At 48.7% G+C, this 20,130-nt stretch overlaps 1 protein-coding gene across 1 annotated transcript in view; it reads left to right on the forward strand.

Annotated features, from left to right (window-relative positions):
• Positions 1-5,622: 5,622 nt before the first annotated feature.
• The window catches only part of LOC137527480 (olfactory receptor 13C7-like), a 71,929-nt gene continuing 57,421 nt past the window's right edge, over positions 5,623-20,130 (forward strand). The window contains exon 1 of the mRNA XM_068247995.1: positions 5,623-5,773. Within this exon, the coding sequence (XP_068104096.1) occupies positions 5,623-5,773 (151 nt within the window). The remainder of the gene's footprint in view (positions 5,774-20,130) is intronic.

Genomic DNA, 20,130 nt, shown 5'->3' on the forward strand with positions numbered 1-20,130 from the left:
TGGGTTTCCTCCGGGCACTCCGGTTTCCTCCCATGTTCCAAAAACATACGGATAAGTTAATTGGCTCCCCCTAAAATTGTCCCTAGACTACAGTACTTACACTACATAATATAGACATACGGCAATGGTAGGGATTAGATTGTGAGCTCCTTTGAGGGACAGTTAGTGACAAGATATATATATACATTGTACAGCGCTGCGTAATATGTTGGCGCTATATAAATACTAAATAATAATAATAATACCCATGCAAGATGTTTGAAAGCACTTTAGGCCTGCAATTTAGCATTCAATGTGATTTCTGCCCTTAAAACGCTGCTTTGCGTCACATCCAGATTTTTTCCCCGGGACTTTTGGCATGTATCCCACTCCGCCATGCCCCCCTCCAGGTGTTAGACCCCTTGAAACAAGTTTTCCATCACTTTTGTGGCCTGCATAATTTTTTCTATTTTTCAAAGTTCGCATCCCCATTGAATTCTATTGCGGTTCGCGAACGTTTCCGTGAACCGAACCTTCCGCGAAGGTTCGCGAACCGAAAATCGGAGGTTCATGATATCTCTAAACATCACCCCGCGAGCGCTGTACATCTGGCCCGCTGATAGGCAGCTGGATTCCTCTCCTTCCCCCTTCCCTGCCTGCAGAGTCATGAGCGGGCGATATGCGGGGGTTAAAACTCATCTGCTCACCCATTTCAGCATCGCGTCTCCATGGCTACAGGGCATCACATGGCACAACGTCAGGATGTGTCATCGTATTACACGCCAGGTGAGTTTTAACCATGGCATATCGGCCGCTTGCAACTCTGCAGGGAGGGGGGAGGGAAAGAATTTTAGAAATGCGGCCCACAATCTGCAGCATGCGGCCAGGGCCACGTAACGTTTGCCCAGGTCTGGTCTAGATCGTTCCAGTATGTGTAAAAGCAGGACAATATTTATTAATGAAGGACAAAGTGAATACAGATACAGTAAAGTCCCCTATATCCGGCACAGTTGATGATTGCCTGATGCCGGAATACTTACCAAGCCCCCAAGCATGGTCTTTTAGCCTTCCTGTAGCTCCTAGCAGCTTTCTGGTGTGCTCTGTGTACGGCTCCCAGTGTGTCACCTGTCCTGCATCAGGTCACATGACACGCCGGGAGCCGTACTTGGAAGCTGTAGAGATGCGAAGTTCGGATCTTTTCAATGATTCGGATGATTCGAATCGGATCATTGAAAAGATCCGGATCTTTGATCCGAATCTCGGATCATTTTACTAGGGAAGCATTGGGGGGGGGGTTGAAATGACTAGCAGGACAGGACTTTCCCTGCAGTGGACAGACAGAGAAGGGGAGGGTGGACAGACGGACAGAGAAGGGGAGGGGGGTGGACAGATAGAGAAGGGGGGATGGTGGACAGAGACGGGCAGGGAGTGAATAGAAGGGAGGAGGTGAACGAAGAGGGGTTTGCAGAGAGCAGAAATTTTTTTTGCACACAATACCCACATGCTGCAATCATATGCTTTACATATATTTCACCTATATGTTCATCTATATACTCTGAATGCAAACGTCTCCCAGTGAAAGAAAGCATTCCCCTTTTCTCACCTCGAACACATCATAAATTTAGGGAGAAGATAAGTGCAGCTGTTTAGAGCAGTGCAGGAGGATCATATTGCACAGCAATCACAGTGCCTGTGTTCCAAGTAGTGTTGGGCGAACACCTGGATGTTCGGGTTCGGGCCGAACAGGCCGAACATGGGCCAGATGTTCGGCATGTTCGGCCCGAACGCCGAACTCAATGGGAGTCAATGGGACCCCCGAACATGCCCATTTTGGGGGCCCCATGGGGTCGCAGGCATAAGGGGGGAGCATGCCCCGGTCGCGGGGGGGGTCGGAAATTCCCCCCACCCCCTCCGCTAGCGCTCCCCCCTCTGCCCGCTTCCCCATACAAAAAGTTTGAAACAAGTTCAATAGTACCTGGGCTGGTGGCACTGGCTGGCAGTGGAGTGAGGAGGAGGAGGAGTCCGAGTAGCAGAGTGACGTTGAGGCCGGGCAGCGAGCGGTTCAGCGCTAGTACCCTTGTGGTACTTCCGCCCTTTCTCTGACCTCACGTCCTCTGCGTGATGACGCATACGAGGGTACGCGTGATGCGTACCCTCGTATGCAGAGGACGTGAGGTCAGAGAAAGGGCGGAAGTACCACAAGGGTACTAGCGCTGAACCGCCCGCTGCCCGGCCTCAACGTCACTCTGCTACTCGGACTCCTCCTCCTCCTCACTCCACTGCCAGCCAGTGCCACCAGCCCAGGTACTATTGAACTTGTTTCAAACTTTTTGTATGGGGAAGCGGGCAGAGGGGGGAGCGCTAGCGGAGGGGGGTGGGGGGAATTTCCGACCCCCCCCGCGATCGGGGCATGCTCCCCCCTTATGCCTGCGACCCCATGGGGGGCAGTATTCGGCCGAACAGGGCCCTGTTCGGCCGAACAGGGGCCCTGTTCGGCCATGCATTCAGTAGTTCGGCGAACCCCGAACAGTTTGGCCGAACACCACCAGGTGTTCGGCCGAACTCGAACATCACCCGAACAGGGTGATGTTCTGCAGAACCCGAACAGTGGCGAACACTGTTCGCCCAACACTAGTTCCAAGCTGTCTGCAGAGTTACTGAGCTGTGCTTCTCAGCCAAAAGTTTCCCATTTGTTCACAACTACAACAGCCAGCCTATAATCAGCAGCACATTGCAGCCAGTAGTGTGCTCCACACATATCTGGCAGTGGCACCCATGTCCCCTCTCCCAACTACCTGTCCCTGCAAGGCTGGCTCCCCTCCAACTGAGAGATCCATCTCCGCTCTGCTTCCAGGACCCCGGTGCCCGCTGAGAGAGGGGGGCGTGCCGCTCCTGGCTCCACCCCTTTTGATCCGAATCTGTTCATTTTGATGATCCGGATGATTCGACTCACAAAAGAGATTCGGATCAAGGATCCGAATCGTTCATGATCCGGACAACACTAGGAAGCTGGAGGCTGAAGGGCGCTGCAGGAAGGGTAGGAGACTGGTCCGTGCCCTATAATTCCCTGCAAACCCTTCAAAGCACTGTCCTAATTATCCTCCTCAGGCATGCCGGTTTGTTGAGACATCCAGTTGCCTCAGTTCTGGATAACTGGGACTTTACTGTATTCACATTGCAGGCCCTGTGCAACAGGGACCCAGCATAAGTGAAACACTTATCATGCACATAGAAGCGTTCAATACATTGTCATGGTGCACAGATATGATGTGCACTCTCCAGTTTCCGACTGGTTTTGGCTTTGCACTATTGTCTGTGTGTGGGAATCAGGGCCGGATTTGTACTTTTCACCGCCCAAGGCCAACTATACCGTCTGTTTGGTTGTTATCTCTGTGTGCCCCAATGAGAATTCTACCTACTTTCCCTCATTGGATGTCAGTTGTCACAGTTGACTATTTTAGTAATATGCGTATAGATTCTAAGTTATGTTTTCCTTAAGAACTTTTATGTTATGTTTGTTATCTCATTAATGATGGAACCATTGTGTCACCATGAGAGCTAGGCTGAAGTGTACCTGCAGGATAGAGCTTACATGTCTTGCAGGGACGACACAAGTACATGACAGGGAGTTTGAAGGCTAAATCTGTTGTTGTAGATATGGATGGCTGCATAGAATAGCTTTACTGCCCCTCACTGAGCCGCCCCTAAATTTCTGGTGCCCTAGGCCATGGCCTATGTGGCCTTGCCAGAAATCCGGCCCTGGTGGGAATACACTTATATAGATCTGTCCTTCAGACTGAAGACCCTCAGATGACCCCAATAAACCTGAGGTCATCAGGGCCAAGTGCTTAGAGCAGCCTGATGGATGAAGTTTATAGCTGAATAGCTGTCAGTCCAGCTTCCTGTGTCCTCCCTCCAGTTTCCTGTCACATGTGCCTTGGAGCTGTTTGCGCTACACACAGGATCTGGCCTGATACTCTTTCTTTCAAGCTTGTGGGGGTGTTAAAAGTCATTGTCAAATGCACCATCCCCCCATTCTATCCATGCTGGGCTTGTGTTAGCCACATACTAAACCTACAGAGAGTATGGATACACAACTATAGATCGGTGGCATCCCTCAGCCAAATCAACACAGGGGACTCATATATGTTGCAATTTAGTGTCCCGATCGACCATCCAATTCAAAAAGTTAGTAAATCAGATGCAAATTGGTGGTGAAACAAGCATGCCCAATCATTGATTCGATTGATTTTTTTGCCAGAATTGGTCTAATGTATAAATTGAGCATGCTGGAGAATCTTGGTCCAACATGGTCGATTGGATGCTTGGTGGTTACGGCGTTTAATGTCGTGATGAAGGACATACGCGACGGATCCCTGGCTGCCGATCCCCAAGTGAAAAATGTTCCCCCACCCAAGGACACCCGTGCAGTGTCAATTCTCACCTGTCTGCTGGCGTGAGTTCTGACCTCCTTCACCTTCACCCCTGTGTGGCACCAGGCATGTGTGTGTGACGTCACATATGTACCACATGGTGCATGCCCCACGTTATACACACACCACATAGTGGCGCTCGCGGTAAAGGCAGGTACTGGGGTAACAGTGGAGGAGGCTGGGAAACACGCCCGAGGGACAGATGAGATTGTACATGATATGGGCACCGGGGAGATATTTTATATTTGGGAAATGGCCAGGCAGGTGGTGTAGGCAACATCGATAGGCTGATTCCAGATAGATTTCGCCGGGCGGATCGCTCAAAACCAGTCTTATCACCCGAACGATAGTCTGTACACACGCCCGATTTGGCGTGCGAACGACTGAACGGTGGGACGTTCAAACGACCCGTCGTTCGCAAAAATCAGACGTGTGTATGGGCCTTTACACAGCAAATCTAGCTGCAAACAGCTTTAATAGAATATGATTATTTATTTCTGTGATACAATGACAGCAGCCATGTTGTTTGTAAACATTACATAGAGGCAGGCTTATCTGTATCTTGAGCCATCAGCCTAATCCCCTCTCCTCCTCCCTTTTGCCTCTGCCTCTGAAATCAATGGCTAGTAACACATCCCCCTCCTCCTGCCCAGACTGAACTCCCATGAGCCCTTGCTACTGCCAAGGCTCTCTGAAAACCTGTGGGTGTGGCTTGTTTAGTTTATAGGGAATTAGAGTATTAAAACAAAAACAAAGCAGTATTTGGCTTGAGGAATGCCCTATAAACAATAGGAAAGGAACACAATTATGCAATGGGTAAAAGTTCACCTCGGATCCACTTTAATTTTCTTAACTTTTTTGCTCTGGGTTTTTAATGATCTTCACTTCTTATCTTAGGGCCAATCTCCACCAGCCTGCGTACATCTTGCAGGACCGACACTCAGTGGCATAGCTAGAGATCAAGGGGCCCTCAGATGTAGGCGCTCTTCAAGGTATCATCAGCCAAATTACCTGAAACCCCATTTACTTACCTGGTGCTTCCTCCAGCCCTTTGCAGCTGACATGTCCCATGCTGCAGCTCCGCTCTCCACCGCCGGCCCGGGGTCCCCGCACGGTGTCTTGCCAGACGTCTTGTACTGCGCCTGCGCGAGCGCCGCTTTCAATCAAGGCCACGTTGTCCATGGCTTACTGTGCCTGCGCCGTGCACAACATGGGCTTGATTAACAGCAGCGCTTCACGCAGGCGCAGTAAGGACGACCTCGAGGTTGTCCTGTGCACCGTTAGGGGACCCCGGGCCGGCGGCTGCGAACAGAGTTTTCAGTGTGGGAAAGTCGGCTGCAAGGGGCTGGAGAAAGCCCCAGGTAAGTACATGGCTTTTCAGGTAATTTGGCTGATAATTCCTTTAAGCAATGCCTCCGGCCCTACCCTATGGTTATGAGTTAATTGGGCAATTTACATTCTCGTGCAATCTACACTGCCCTGCACATAGTTCATGGGCAATGAGACAAAGTCAGAGGGTGGAGAAACTGAAGAAAGTTAATGGTGATATGAATACATCAAGTACCACCTGGACCCCTATCCATACCTCCCAACTTTTTAAAATGAGAAAGAGGGACACTTAAGCCACACCCCTGCCACACCCCTGATCACGCCCCATCACACCCCTAGTCACGCATACCATAAGGATTTCATAAGAAAAATATGTTGTTTTATAATTCAAACCACACTAGTCCTTTCTATCCTGGTTCATTTTCCTTCATATTTACATTTTAAAATTAGTAATATATCAATTCAAAGGATGGGAATAAAGTAAATCAAACACATTTTTAGTAGAGGAATAGAAATATTTACATAGAAAGAGGGACAAAGTCCTGAAAGAGGGACAGAGGGACAGGGCTTCCAAAGAGGAGACTGTTCCTCCAAAAAAGGAACAATTGTGAGCTATGCCTATGCTCTAGGGTCCCATAGCAGCTGCTATGGCTATTTCTACGCCCTGTGGCACACTGTCACTTGTATGGATGCAAGTAACTAGAAATGGCCTTGAACACCCTTTTCCCCCTCCCCCTTGGTGACCTTACAGCCCGGGGCCCATCTGCCAGAGATCACATGACAAGCGTGGACATCATGATTTCCCCCACCCCTAACAAGGGGTGCGCTGGAGGTGTGGCCATATATTTAGGGTAAGTTGTTTGGCGTTCCCCACAGCCCTACTTTCCGCTTAGTAGTTTGGAATTGGTTTATCTTATGTATCCAAATAAAAATGTATAAACAGCTGAAATAAAGTCATATTGTTGTGTCTTTTTTTTTTGTATCAACAATTTATTTTACAGTTATTGCTGCGTGTGTAAACATAAAAAAATATTCCTCCTTATGTTCAACCACTATCTATCAAAGCAGAGCCAGATCAACAGAGGCAATGTATGTGGCTGCCTAGGGCCTGGTAGGTGTGTAGGGGCACCATATAAAAAATGTACAGTTGGAGGCCACCTTGCCTAGCGCCCCATTTCACGTTAACCCAACTCTGCTTAAAGAGGCCCTGTAGCGACATATAGTAGAATGCTGTAAATTATTCAGGATACCCACTTTTATGGTCACTTTCCTGGTTTCAGCAACTCAAACACTTACTATAGCAATACATTGTTGTATATTGGTATGTAACCCAGAGGGAGTCCTAGTGATGTTTAACCTAGGCTGATTAGATATGCTGAATTCTCCCCCAAAGCATTCTGGGACACCAGGTATATTTTCTACTGGCTTTAGAACTCTCAGTAAACAAACATTCCCCAGAGCTGCACCTGACAGGACTAAAGATGTTGTTGCCAGTGATAAATTTCAGAATGTAAATCAGGATAGGGAAAGATTTCACAATGGACAAACACTGACTGAATCCTTTATAAATTAATATTAAAAAAAAAAACAATTTTATTCATGAAGTTATTTTCACCAGAGGCGGCCTTAGAGTAGGCGGGGCCTTGGACAAGAGTCATATGCGGGCCTAGAGCCATAAGTGTAGGCCATATACCGTACCACCAAGCTTGTCTACTTCTAATGCAGTACACCTTATTGTTTGAAAACAATTAAGTTTTTTAAAGGCCACTAAGCCAACCAATAAACTGGAGACGGGTACTAAACTGGCTCGGGAACTACGGATGGGTACCAGGCTGGCTGGATTGGTAGAGGCTGGCTGGGGAGCTTGGGATAGATAAAGGCTGGCGGGGGACTTAAGGGTGTGAACCAGACTGGCTGGGAATAGGTGCTAGGCTGAATGGGAAGCTGGGGAGCTCCACATGCCTTTTTTGCACCACCACTAGGGGGGAAGGTTGATATGTGTTGTAGTTGTTGGCCGACCAGGAAGAACAAGGCTCTCAGTGCGAGTGCAGTGGGCATGACTGCGGGGCCCCCTTCAGGTGCGGGGCCTAGGGCGATCGCCCCACTTGCCACCCCCTAAGGCCGCCTCTGATTTTCATGACAGTTCCTCTTTAACCTCCCTGGCGGTACGCAGTTTCTGAGGCTGCGTCCGCAATAGGGATTTTTTGAATTAAACTTTTTGTAAAGCTTGTAGCTAGGCTAGCCACCATTGTGCCCCAAGTCCCCCCGCACCCTTCTGATCCCCCCCCCCCCCCCGATCGCCGCCGCTATACGTTACCTAGCCTCGATCCCGTGAGAGCCGCTGCTGCCTCCCCAATGAGCTTCAGTCGTCGCTATGGCGACGATCGGACATGACATCTGACGTCATTGACGTCATGCGCAATCCCAATACTCCCCATAGCGAAGCCTGGAGCTGATTGGAGAGGCTGCGCCATTGTGGGATCCCTGGGGGTACGTATAACGGTGGGGATCGGAGGAACTTGGGTGACAATGGTAGCTAGCGAAGTGCTTGCTACAAGCTTTACAACAAGTTTTAACCAGAAAATCCCTCCCGGGGCAGAGAAATCCTCTGCGGGGGCTACCCCGAGTGTAGGTCGGGGTTACCGCCAGGAGGGATAAGACCCTTACACACCAAATGCATCATGTTACAGCAGAGGTAAAAAAAAGTCGCATCACTATGGCAAAAAATTCTCATTTAATTAGTGAGGTCGTTTTCAAATTCCAATGCGATTTAACACTATTTGACGCATTCGGTGGGTAAGGGCCCTTAAAGAAACCCACCATCTAAGGGCTGGTTCAGACGGACGCTTGCGGAGCGTTTACCGCAAGCGTTCGGAACATCGCGGTATGGGAGCGTTTACACCGAGCTTTTGCGCGCGTTTACACGAACGCGCCGTTCACTAGCGTTCGAGCTGCCCCTGGAAGCGACATGTAGCTTCCAGGGGGCGGCCAACCGCGACGGCTAATGTTCCCCTAGGGGAAGAAAAAACGTGACCGCATCGGAACCCGACGCAAACGCTACTGAAAGCCTCACCGTGCAGCCGCCGCAATGCCCCCAAACGCGACACCACGCAGGCGTCCGTCTGAACCAGCCCTTATGTCCTCATCCTAGGGGCAGTTTGGAGGTTCCATTTATTTTGCCTTTGGTAAGGTAAAAACTGGGAAGTGTAAAAAAAAACAACCCCAAACGAACAGTCATTTGCAAAACATATTAATAAAAACGAATCAAAAATTCACTCATTTTTATTTGTTTTTTACTAATACTTTTTGCACATGGGATTATTTTTTGAATCCTATGTGGATCCACTTATTCATTTATTTAACATTGCACCTAATATTTTACTACCTCAAATTGAATATATTAGGATGATGAATTATTCCTATGTTTTAAATGTTTGATATATTGCACCAATCATAGGGCCTAGTTCACAGTGCTCAGTTTCATTGCAGAATAATTCTGCTTGCTGCCCATACAATTCTATGGGCCTGTTCACAGTATTGTGTTGTACCTGATCACATTATTCTAACTCACCGCATGCAGGCTTTGTATTAAACTCTATGTCCAGTCTCCATTGCAGTTCACACTCATGGCTCAGTTCCATTTTCAGCAGTGCGCCTGCGAGGCTCTGGCCGCACACTTCCTCGATTACGTTCCCGTCCATGTGGCTGTCTTGCACCTGCGCAGTACGCGTACTACGTACGTACGTGTAGCACTATATACATACATGTACTGCGCAAGCGCAAGACGGCCACAGGGACAGGAGCGTGATCGCGGAAGTGCGCGGACAGAGCCTTGCAGGCGCACTGCTGAAAATAAAACTGAGCCATGGCGAGAGACCAGATGATCGGCAAGTGACGGCGCGGGCCCAGGACGCCTGCAGGGGGCTGGGGGAAGCCCTAGGTAAGTGAAACTTTTTTTTCAGGCTCAGTTGAAGTTCCCTTGTAGGGCTGGTGCACACCAGAGCAGTTCTGGAGCGTTTTTAAAAACGCTAGCTGTTTGAAAACCGATTGGCTAATGTATTTCAATGGGCTGGTGCAAACCAGAGCGGTTCATTTTTTCCACAAACGCAAACTCGGGGGCAGCAGCATTTTTGCTGATTTCTGAGGCATTTCTGCCTCAATGTTAAAGTATAGGAAAGTGGAAAAACGCTCTGAAAAACGCCAGATCAGAGAGGTTTACTGGAACAATATATGAAATCTGCTACACAAAAACGCTCCAAAAACTAGAGGCATGTTTAGAAAACCTCTCTAAACATGCCTAGAATCACTCTGAAATCTGCTTCAAAAACCTCTTGCTTTTTGCGGATCTGCTAGAGGTTTTTGGTGTGCACTGGCCCCAGGGCCGCCACCAGAAATTTTGGGGGCCCTCACACATCCTCATGCCTGGGGCCCCACCCTCTTAGGGCCCACCCACTGGTTGCTGTGCCCACCCACTAGCTACCTCACCCCCATGTCAAGTGCGCTGCGGTGAAAAATGTGCATGGCTCCGACACTGAAGAAAGTGGCATGCACAGCGTGATGCGGCATAAAGTGGCATGTTGTGGGTAGAGCCAAAATACAGGTAGTCCCTGGTTAACAAATGAGATAGGAACTTTTAGGTCCATTTTTATCCTTTCTCCGCTTTCTTTTGTCCCCCTCTTTTCTTCCTGTGCCTCTTTTGTCCCCCTCTGTCTCACCTCAGTTTGTGCCTCTTTTGTGTCCCTCTGTGTGACCCCATGTTCCCGTCTCATCTCTTTTCTCCCTGTGCCACTTTTGTCTGCCTCTGTTCCCCCTGTGTCTCTTTTATCCCCCTGTGTTACCTCTTGTCCCCTTCTGTCTCAGCTCGTCCCTCTGCCCTAGCCAGGTATAGGTGCCCCCAGTATAGGTATCCTGGCATAAGTGCCCCCAGTATCAGTAGCCAGGTATAGGTTCCCCCAGTATAAGTAGCCAGCTATAGGTTGTGCCCCAGTATAGGTAGCCTGGTGTAGATGCCCCCAGTATAGGTAGCCTGGTTATAGCTGGTGCCCCAGTATAGGCTAGCAAGATACAGGTGCTCCAGTAGAGGTATTCAACTATAGGTGGTGCCCCGGTATAGGTAGCCTGGTATAGTTGCCCCCAGTATAGGTAGCCAGGTATGGGTGGTGCACCAGTATAGGTTAGCCAGGTACAGGTGCCCCCAGTATAGGTAGCAAGCTTTAGCCGCCCCAATATAAGTAGCCAAGTATAGGTGGTGTCCCAGTATAGGTAGCCAGGTATAGGTGGTGCCCTCAGTAAAGGTAACCAAGTATAGGTGGTGCCCCAGTACAGGTAGCCAGGTATAGGTGGTTTCCGCACCAATATAGGTAGCCAGGTATAAGTGGTGCCCTCAGTAAAGGTAACCAAGTATAGGTGGTGCCCCAGTACAGGTAGCCAGGTATAGGTGGTTCCCGCACCAGTATAGGTAGCCAGGTATAGGTTATGGCCCAGTATAGGCATCCTGTAGCCAGATATAGGTGGTGCCCCAGTATAGAAAGTCCGCTGTAGCTGGCTCACTCATCTGCTCCCCACGTGCTGGAACGCGGTGTGCTGGTTAGTGAACCACAGGCCCGCAGCCTGCACATGTGGTCCTTCCAGCGCTTTGTGGAGAGCCCAGGGCCCCCAGAAGCCCTGGGGCCCTCACTGCAGTGTCAGTGCCCCCCCCCCCCCCCCGATAGCTGCCCTGACTGGCCCTAAGAGTGGTGCTTTCAGCCTCTAGATCAGGCATGGGCAAACTTGGCCCTCCAGCTGTTAAAGAACTACAAGTCCCACAATGCATTGCAGGAGTCTGACAGCCACAGTCATGACTCATAAAGGCAAATGCATTAATGGACTTGTAGTTCCTCAACAGCTGGAGGGCCACGTTTGCCCATGCCTGCTCTAGCTGATGGTTGATAAAGCAGCTGGCACACAAACATTTTCATAGTTAAAAAATTTCCAACATGTCCGATCTGCTTCCGATCGACAAAGGGATCAATTTTGTGCAGTACTGGTATCAAAATGGATCCCTTTCTCGACCAGAAGCAGAATGGACATGCTGGAAGTTATCGAATGACGGGCAATTTCCAGTTGTAAATTGCATGATGTGTGCCAGGCGTAAACTGAACAGAAGCTGCTGGCTCTGATGAGACAAAGTAGAGGGTGAACGGTCACCCTGGAATGAAAAAACACAGAGACACCGGGAGCGCAAATGGTGTCGTACGTCACAAATGATAGAAGAAACAAAAAAATTAACAGAGGGTATTCAAAAAGGGAGGTTGCAAAGGGGCAACCAACCACTGAAGGCAGGTGGAGATCAACAAACCCGACTCCATGTAGACTACAATACATACACTACACAATATAGACATATGACTATGGTAGGAACTAGATTGTGAGCCCCTCTGAGGGACAGTTAGTGACAAGATTATATATGTTCTGTACTGCGCTGTGGCAGATGTTGGCGCTATATAAATACTAAATAATAATAATAATAAAATCGATTTAGAAAATTATGTGAAATTACGTTTGTGTAATGCACAAACTCTTTTTTTATTTTACATAAATAGCATAAAATGTCTACTAAGCATGTTTGGGGGAGCCTGACAGTGAAAATTCTAAGTGAAATGGTAACCCATTGTGAACATATTTTTTTCGTTAAATTCGCACAAACCATAAGATTTGTAGGTAGTGTGAAATCCTATTTGCAATAAATTACGATTCCACAATTTGGCAATATGAATTTATTCAGACTTCCATGCAAAATTTTCAAATTTCAGCAGATTTTTAATTTGGATTAATCTGGTTCAGATTTAGAATTCTGAGCATCCCTAGACAGAATATGCAAATTCATCTGGATTTTTCATGAATACCCCCCCAGTGCACCAAGCCAGTACTAAATCAGCACCGGCTGAAAAAGGATAGGCAAGCACCAGCCCAGGAAGGTTAGGCAAGCAACAGGGCCACAGCCCAGAAAAAGCAGGCCAGACATTTAAATGGAGCAGTATCAGCGGGTTCAGCAGTTCCATTGAAATTGTTTTTCAAACAACGGTACCGGCTTTTCCCGTTGTTCACATAAACACCATGGTAGATCCCGCTGTCAGGATCAGCTATGTTCAGTTGTTGTTCCATTTACCTCTAAGGGGGTCAAAACAGGAGGATGAAGCACCAGGAACCACTGCCAAAGGGTGCCAAATGCTTTTTCTGCTTGGTAGCACAAAAGCATTTGACAAAGCCACCAATGGCTTCATTTCTGGAAAGACCACATAGGCTCGGGCCTTGGGCACCAGCTGGCCAGGGGGCGGCTGGACATGGAAGAGGGATTGCTGCATATGGAAGAAGAGGCTGCAAATGGAATACTAAGGTAGCAAATAAAATAAGGAGCAACACAGGGAAATAGGGAGTAGCTGCCTAAGCTTTAAAAAAAAAAAAAAAAAAAAAAAAAAAGCTTTTGGCTACACCACGCACCCTTTGTAGCCGAATTTTGCACATGGGCTACACCAAGTACCCTTTGTAACTGAATTTGGCATATGGGCAACACCAGACGCCCTTTGTAGCCGAATTTGGAATATAGGCTATACCGGGCGCCCTTTGTAGCTGATTTTTACATTTCGCCTACACCAGGCGCCCTTTGTAGCCGTATTTGGCATATGGGCTACACCAGGTGCCCTTTGTAGCCGTATTTGGCATATGGGCTACACCAGGTGCACTTTGTAGCCGAATTTGGCATATGGGCTACACCAGGCACCCTTTGTACCCGAATTTTGCATATGGGCTAAACCAGGTGCCCTTTGTAGCCAAATTTTGTATATGGGCTACACCAGGCGCCCTTTGTAGTCGAATTTTGCATATGGGCTACACCAGGCGCCCTTTGTAGCTGAATCTGGCTTTTTTCATCTATATCAGGAGCCCCTTTTTTCCAGGAGCCCTTTTCAAATGTATGCGGACTGTATACCCATGCATGGGAAAAAGCAGCGATGCATAAACACTACCACAAAACCGTGCATGGGCGACCTCGGAGCCCTCAAAAGAAGGACCCTTTCATTTTCCCAATCCCACCGAGCTAAGCTCAAGGGTTGGCAGGGAATGTTCCCCAGGGGTGCGAGGGGTCCTCCGACACCTGAAGAATTGGAGGCCCCCAGCATGTCATGTGGTTGCCCGCATGCCAGGCGAGCCTCCCCTGACCCCGAACTTGTGGCTGGAGTGATAGAAAATGATACAGCCAGAAGGCTGTGGAGGTGCAGAAGTGAGGCTAAGCACCCTACTCATCCACAGGGTTCCCCAGTCCCCATGTCTTTTGGTCACTACTCCAGGGGCAGCAGGGCCGGGCCGAGGCAGAGGCGAAAGAGGCCCCAGCCTCAGGGCACAGTGCAGGAGGGGGCGCACAACTCACTCGGCTATCATTTCCCTATTGTGTTTGAAGCAGAGAGAAATAAGAGAGGGTGGATACATGGCAGTGACTGTAAGCCAGATAACTAGAGATTAAGGTGTTGGGGGGGGGGGGGGGGGGTTGGGAGGACAGTGCCTCCTAGCCTAATAGCAATCAGTGTGTCTCAGCCTTGGGTGCTGAAGGACTTCGTCCCAGTTCTGAGGGGCAGTACACCTGAGCAAAGTCAACCAGCCCTTCCGCTGCAATCATGGTAGATCCATTTGTGCAGTCACAGTCTAGGGAATGTATAAATGAATGAATGAATGAATGAATGAATGAATGAATGAATGAATGAATGAATGAATGAATGAATGAATGAATGAATGAATGAATGAATGAATTGAATGAATGAATGAATGAATGAATGAATGAATGGATGAATCAATGTCTTTTCCCCAACAGTTCCCTTTTTTGGGATGCCACCCCAGCTATTCGCACTGGTGCTGTCAGAGCATACTAGGCCGAGAAAGGAAAATTGAACATTGTATATTTTTGACCTCTTCTTCAGTAACATGTGCCCTGTGCAGAGGAATAGAACTTGAGATGTTCTCACAGCAGGAGATATTCTCAGGCACTTGGTAGCATCCCTGGGGCCCTTCTGCTGCTCAAGTCTAATCCACTTTTTCCATTAACACCTTTTCTACTAAAGTCTTTTAAGTTGTAAATCACCCCTGGGGAAAATATTGTATGTGTGAATGAGATCTCACCCCCAACATCCCTCCCCAGATTCATCTCCTGATTAAGTGGCTCCAAGGGACTGCCATGCGCATACAGTCCACTCATGTAAGTCAATAGTGACTTTGTGCATTCCACTTGAAGCCAATACACACCTGGACTTGAAAGTCACCTGACTGGTTTTTACAGGTCTTATTTATTTAAAAAAAAAAAATCTGTGCACGGATTGCTATTTTATAAATACACAACAACAATAAAAATTTTACATTACTTTTGAAATATTGTTTTATCAATTTTTTTTTATGGAATAGAGAATAGGTATTTTTGAGCTGTAACTTGATTAAAAAAAAATCCACTGAGATGATTTTGAAGCGACCAAAAAGATCTGCTAAAAACCAAACATGGCAAGATGAAATATATTATTATTAAGTATTTATAAAGCGCCGACATCTTCCGCAGCGATGTACAGAGTATATTGTCTTGTCACTTAATAAAAATAATAATAATAATTATCCGAACATTTGTATAGCGCTTTTGTTCTGTTGGATTCAAAACGCTCAAGAGCTGGGCACGCTCAGGGAACACCCTGCAGTATAAAGGCCAATCTACACGATATGATTCTTTATACGATTCGAGTACGATTCTATTTACGATCCGATTAAATCCAACATGTCCGATCAGGATTCGATTCGATTCAATTCGATTTGCCATTGCAAAAGAGTTGAATCGAATCCGGATCGGTCATGACGGATTTAATCGGATTGTAAATAGAATCGTAATCGAATCGTATAAAGAATCATATCGTGTAGATTGGGCTTTAGGGAGTATTGCCAGGGACTCACCTCACTCTTGTCAGCATCAGTGCAATGCCTGTCTAATGTCTGGGGCCAGACAGGGTGGTGATTGCAGCTTGTCCAATCAAATTCAAAAGGAAGTGAATTTGATTGCACCAACCAAACTCCAAAGAATTTGTATGCTAACCATAATTATTATCATCTCATTGACCATCTGTACTTATGCACAATATGTAACGATCGGTGTCAGCACACAGAGAGAATCTGATTATTGGTGATCTGCAGTATCACCAATAATACAAGTATGACTAACCTCTGGACACTTAATGAAGTGTAAGTGTTTGGTGCAACTGTAGGCTATCTCCCGTGGGGCGGGAGACACAGATAACATTGGCCAGAGACCACCTGAGGAGCAGGTGGCCCTCGGCTGTGCAGGGACTATCTCCTTAAGAGAGGGGATAGAGATAATCTGGCAGCCAGTGATTCCCTGGTAAACTGGTAATCAGACTGTACTGCAGCCAAGGGACTCCTATGGGATAGAGGCCACTGGCTGCACTGAGGAGGAGGAGCAAGAGGTCCTTGCAGCTAACTGACACTTGGTGGAATAGTGTCACGGGTAGTACAGACAGACTGAACACTCGAGGGATGAGTGACAGCCAGAAGGGTCGGGCAGGCCAGGTCGGCAACACACGAGCAGATAAGGTACAAAGACAGGAGGCTTATTCGGTAACCGGGTACAGGCAAGGTTGGCAACTGGTAGGCAGATAGGCAGAGGTACCGAATCAGAAAGCAAGAGAGGTCAACAGAGCAAATGTCCATAACAGATATAAAGCACAATCCTAGTCTGAGGTGTGAGGTCCTTGGTCTCGAAACCCAGGAACTAGTCTAAGGAATAACACAGTATCCTATGCTTGGGTGTGAGGTCCTTGGTCTCAACACCCCGGAACTGGTCTAAAGTATAACACAGCAATGACACAGTAATCCTAAGCTTGGGTGGGAGGTCCTTGGTCTCAACACCCTGGAACTGGTCTAAAGTATAACACAGTAAATAACAAGAGCGTAAAGTGTGAATTCCCAGGTCCACCTGGTTCTAACACACTGTAGGATCTGACTGAGGTCTGAGTGCTCACACATAAGTATTCGCAAGGGCAGACAACCAGCAACTGACCAGCAAGATCTATATATACTACAGCGCTCCTCAGCGCCGCCCCCAGCCATTCAGCCAATCAGGAGTTCCGCTGGAATCAGCTGATCGTCCTGATCAGCTGATACCTCTCCTGCTGGCATAAAGGTCCTGTCTTCTGGCGCGCGCGTAGCTCTCCATCTGTGTGCACTAGAAGGCCCAGGCAAACCAGATTCATGCTGCTGTGCGGAAACCGCCGGTCTGAACGCGGAGACAGCCGCCCCGCCGCCAGACCGCGCGGCGGCATCTCCGCTATTCATTACACAATACAGTTTAAATCCATAAGGCTCGTACACAAGCTTAATTAAAATTGGCTGAGGTAGCCAATAATGACCACCCCAGCCGATAATCAAGCGTGTGTGCAGTGGCCCCCGACCGCCACTATGCAAGTAATCCGTTCGGTGGATCAACTTGGCTCAGTGATGGATAACTCCTTTGTGTACACCACTCCCACACCTGTCACCTACACGCCGCTCCGCCCCCCCCCCCCCCCCCCTCCTGCATAGCAAGAGAACGCATTGTCAGCTACACGGGTCTGTACAGGCCGACCCAGCGATGTCGCCCAAGAGGGTCGGGTCCTGATCCCTGATGCAGGGGCAAACCCAGGATTTTCAAGAAGGGGATTCCTGAAAGGTCTCCCTCAGCCATGCACAGTATAATAATATGATAGGACATCATGCTGGGTACACATAATGCAATTTCCCCTCAAACTGACAGGATCTGACAATTATTTCCTAAATGTCCGCTATGCTCCCGATCAATAACGGGATCAATCAGGAGCAGATAATAATGAGGACAGCTGACGTTGGTAAGGAAGGGGAAAGTGAAGCATTCACACAGCAGGGCACAGGGCTGTGCTCATACCTGACTCTGTTAGGTTCCCCAGAGCTGCTCCTTGCTCTGTACACACGCTGCTGCTCTATCCAAAGTCAACTGTATCAGAAAAAGAAAGGGAGCAGTGCTGTGAGCTGCAGGATGCCTGCAGATTTTCTGGTGTCTCAACTTTTGCCTGTCCCCAGACACAGTACCCGCCCTGGTCTGAGGGGGGATTCTGGGCAGCTGTAATCCCCCCCCCCCCCCCCCTGCGTTTGCCTATGTGACAGGTGACGTAAGTCAAAGGTGTACCAACCAAACAGATTCAAAACCCTTTTGTTTGAGCCAGATACTGGTGTGATCCCAAAGCCTCATGCAGATATTAGAGTTGAGGGTCATTTTGGTCAATACTCTGCACGTGGTCCTGGTGACTAGAGTTGGTGTCTGATTTGGGGTTATTGAAATTCTGAACCCAAAATTCACCCATTACCACACTTCAGTACCCAGAAATTACTCACGCAACCTTGTCCATATGTTTGTGTGCTGAATTGTGGTGATGGACTTGTCTGGTTTCCAAATTTCAGTAACCTGAATCTGAAAACTAACACCACTGCTGATCCACTGCTGATCCAAGGCCTCAGCCAAGGCAAAGGCAAAAGAGAACCACCAGGCTTGGATTCAGCAGTGGGAAGAAATTAGGAGAGTGCATTTGCAACCATGGCTGCCATTCTGCAGAGATGGATTAAGATGTAATGGAGCCCTAGGCAAGGTAGTAGATTCTGGGCCCCCTTGTCATCCTCTTGGTAAGCTGAAGTGGAGAGAGGTCAAAGAAGGTGGCAGATGGGCCCTTTGACACTGACTAGGCCCCAGGCACTCTGCAAATGCGCAGCAAAGACAAGTGTTCTCACCCCCTGCGGTAAGTGTGCAGACTGAGGCTGGCAGGCGGCATCTGTGCCAGGTCATCTCTATACAAGTGGTACTGTCTAAAGTGCTGGGTTCAGTATCAGTATCATTGAACAAGTGTCTGATCTAAAAGGGGGCACCTCGTATTGCGTACATTTGAGACCAGGGATATCTGAAAGTAGAATGGCGGTAGTTTACCAATGTAAGTGATTCATTCTACCAGGGGCGTACCTAGAAATCCCCGGGCCCCCCTGCAAAAAAAAATCCGGGCCCCCCCTCCCTAGCTCCCGCTCAGGGACTTTTGTGGGGCAGGAGGGGTCACAGCATAAGAGGAGAGCGTGGCCGCAGATCGATGTGGAGGGGGGACATTCCCCCCCCTCCCTTACCTTGGGCTCTCCTCTCAGCGCTCCCCTTGTGTAATCATTGGTGGCAGCATAGCCGGCCTTTGACCTGAGCGACCGGAGCGGTCGCTCAGGGCGCCGGCTTCCAAGGGTGCGCCTATAGCTGGTTACCTATACTGAGGGCACCTACACCTATTTTCCTATACTGGGGGCACCTATAGCTGGCTACCTTTACTGAGAGCACTAACACCTGGCTACCTATACTGGAGGCACCTATGCCTGGCTAACCTATGGGGGCGATGGAGACTTTCAACTGGCTTTTCTATACTGGGGGAACCTATGCTTGGCAACCTTTATTGAGGGCACCTACACATGAGATACCTACCTATAATGAGTCTGAGGGCGTTTTTTTGGGGGGTGCACACTGTGGCTATAACGCGTGGTACAAATTGTCAGTGCTGTGCTATTATTCTAAATGGGAGGGGCGGGGGGCGGCTAACTGTCCCACTGATTGACTTTATTAATATTCCTGAAAGGTTCTAGCCTTCATATTTAATTATATTCAGGATAATGCACTCTTTCCATCCATTCGTGGTTATTAATAGTATTTTTTCCATTATACATACGTGACGTGTCACTGAGATCTGAGCATTTGGCGTGATGTGTCTCGACTTCAAAAAGGTTGGGAACCACTGTCCTAGGAGAAGATATCTCAGGAGAAAAGGTGAATTGCATATGGGCCTGTGGGTGTGTGTGTGTGTATATGCACGCGCGAAGAGGATGAAGAAGTGGGGGGGGGGGGCACAAAAATCAGGTTTCGCTCAGGGCGCTGTGAAACCTAAGGCTGGCCCTGGGTGGCAGCTGGTAGCGGCGGCGGCAGGCTGAACACATACCTCCTTAGCGCCGGAGGTCTCCGATCACTAAGTGCTTCATGTTACTTCCTGTTTACAAAGGAAGTTACATGAAGCTCTTACAGATCGGAAGACCTCCGGCGCTAAGGAGGTATGTGTTCAGCCTGCCGGCGCCGCTGCCCGCTGCCACCAATGATTGCAGGAGGGAAAGCGCTGAGAGGAGAGCCCGAGGTGATGGAGGGGGGGGGGGAATGTCCCCCCTCCACGCCGATCTGCGGCCACGCTCTCCACTTATGCTGCGACCCCTCATGCTTCACAAAAGTCCCTGAGCGGGCCCTAGGGGGGCCCCGGGCCCTCCCCCCACGGCGGCAGGGATTGCATCCCCTTTT

This window comes from Hyperolius riggenbachi, chromosome 8 (genome assembly GCF_040937935.1).
Source record: "Hyperolius riggenbachi isolate aHypRig1 chromosome 8, aHypRig1.pri, whole genome shotgun sequence".
Taxonomy (NCBI): domain Eukaryota; kingdom Metazoa; phylum Chordata; class Amphibia; order Anura; family Hyperoliidae; genus Hyperolius; species Hyperolius riggenbachi.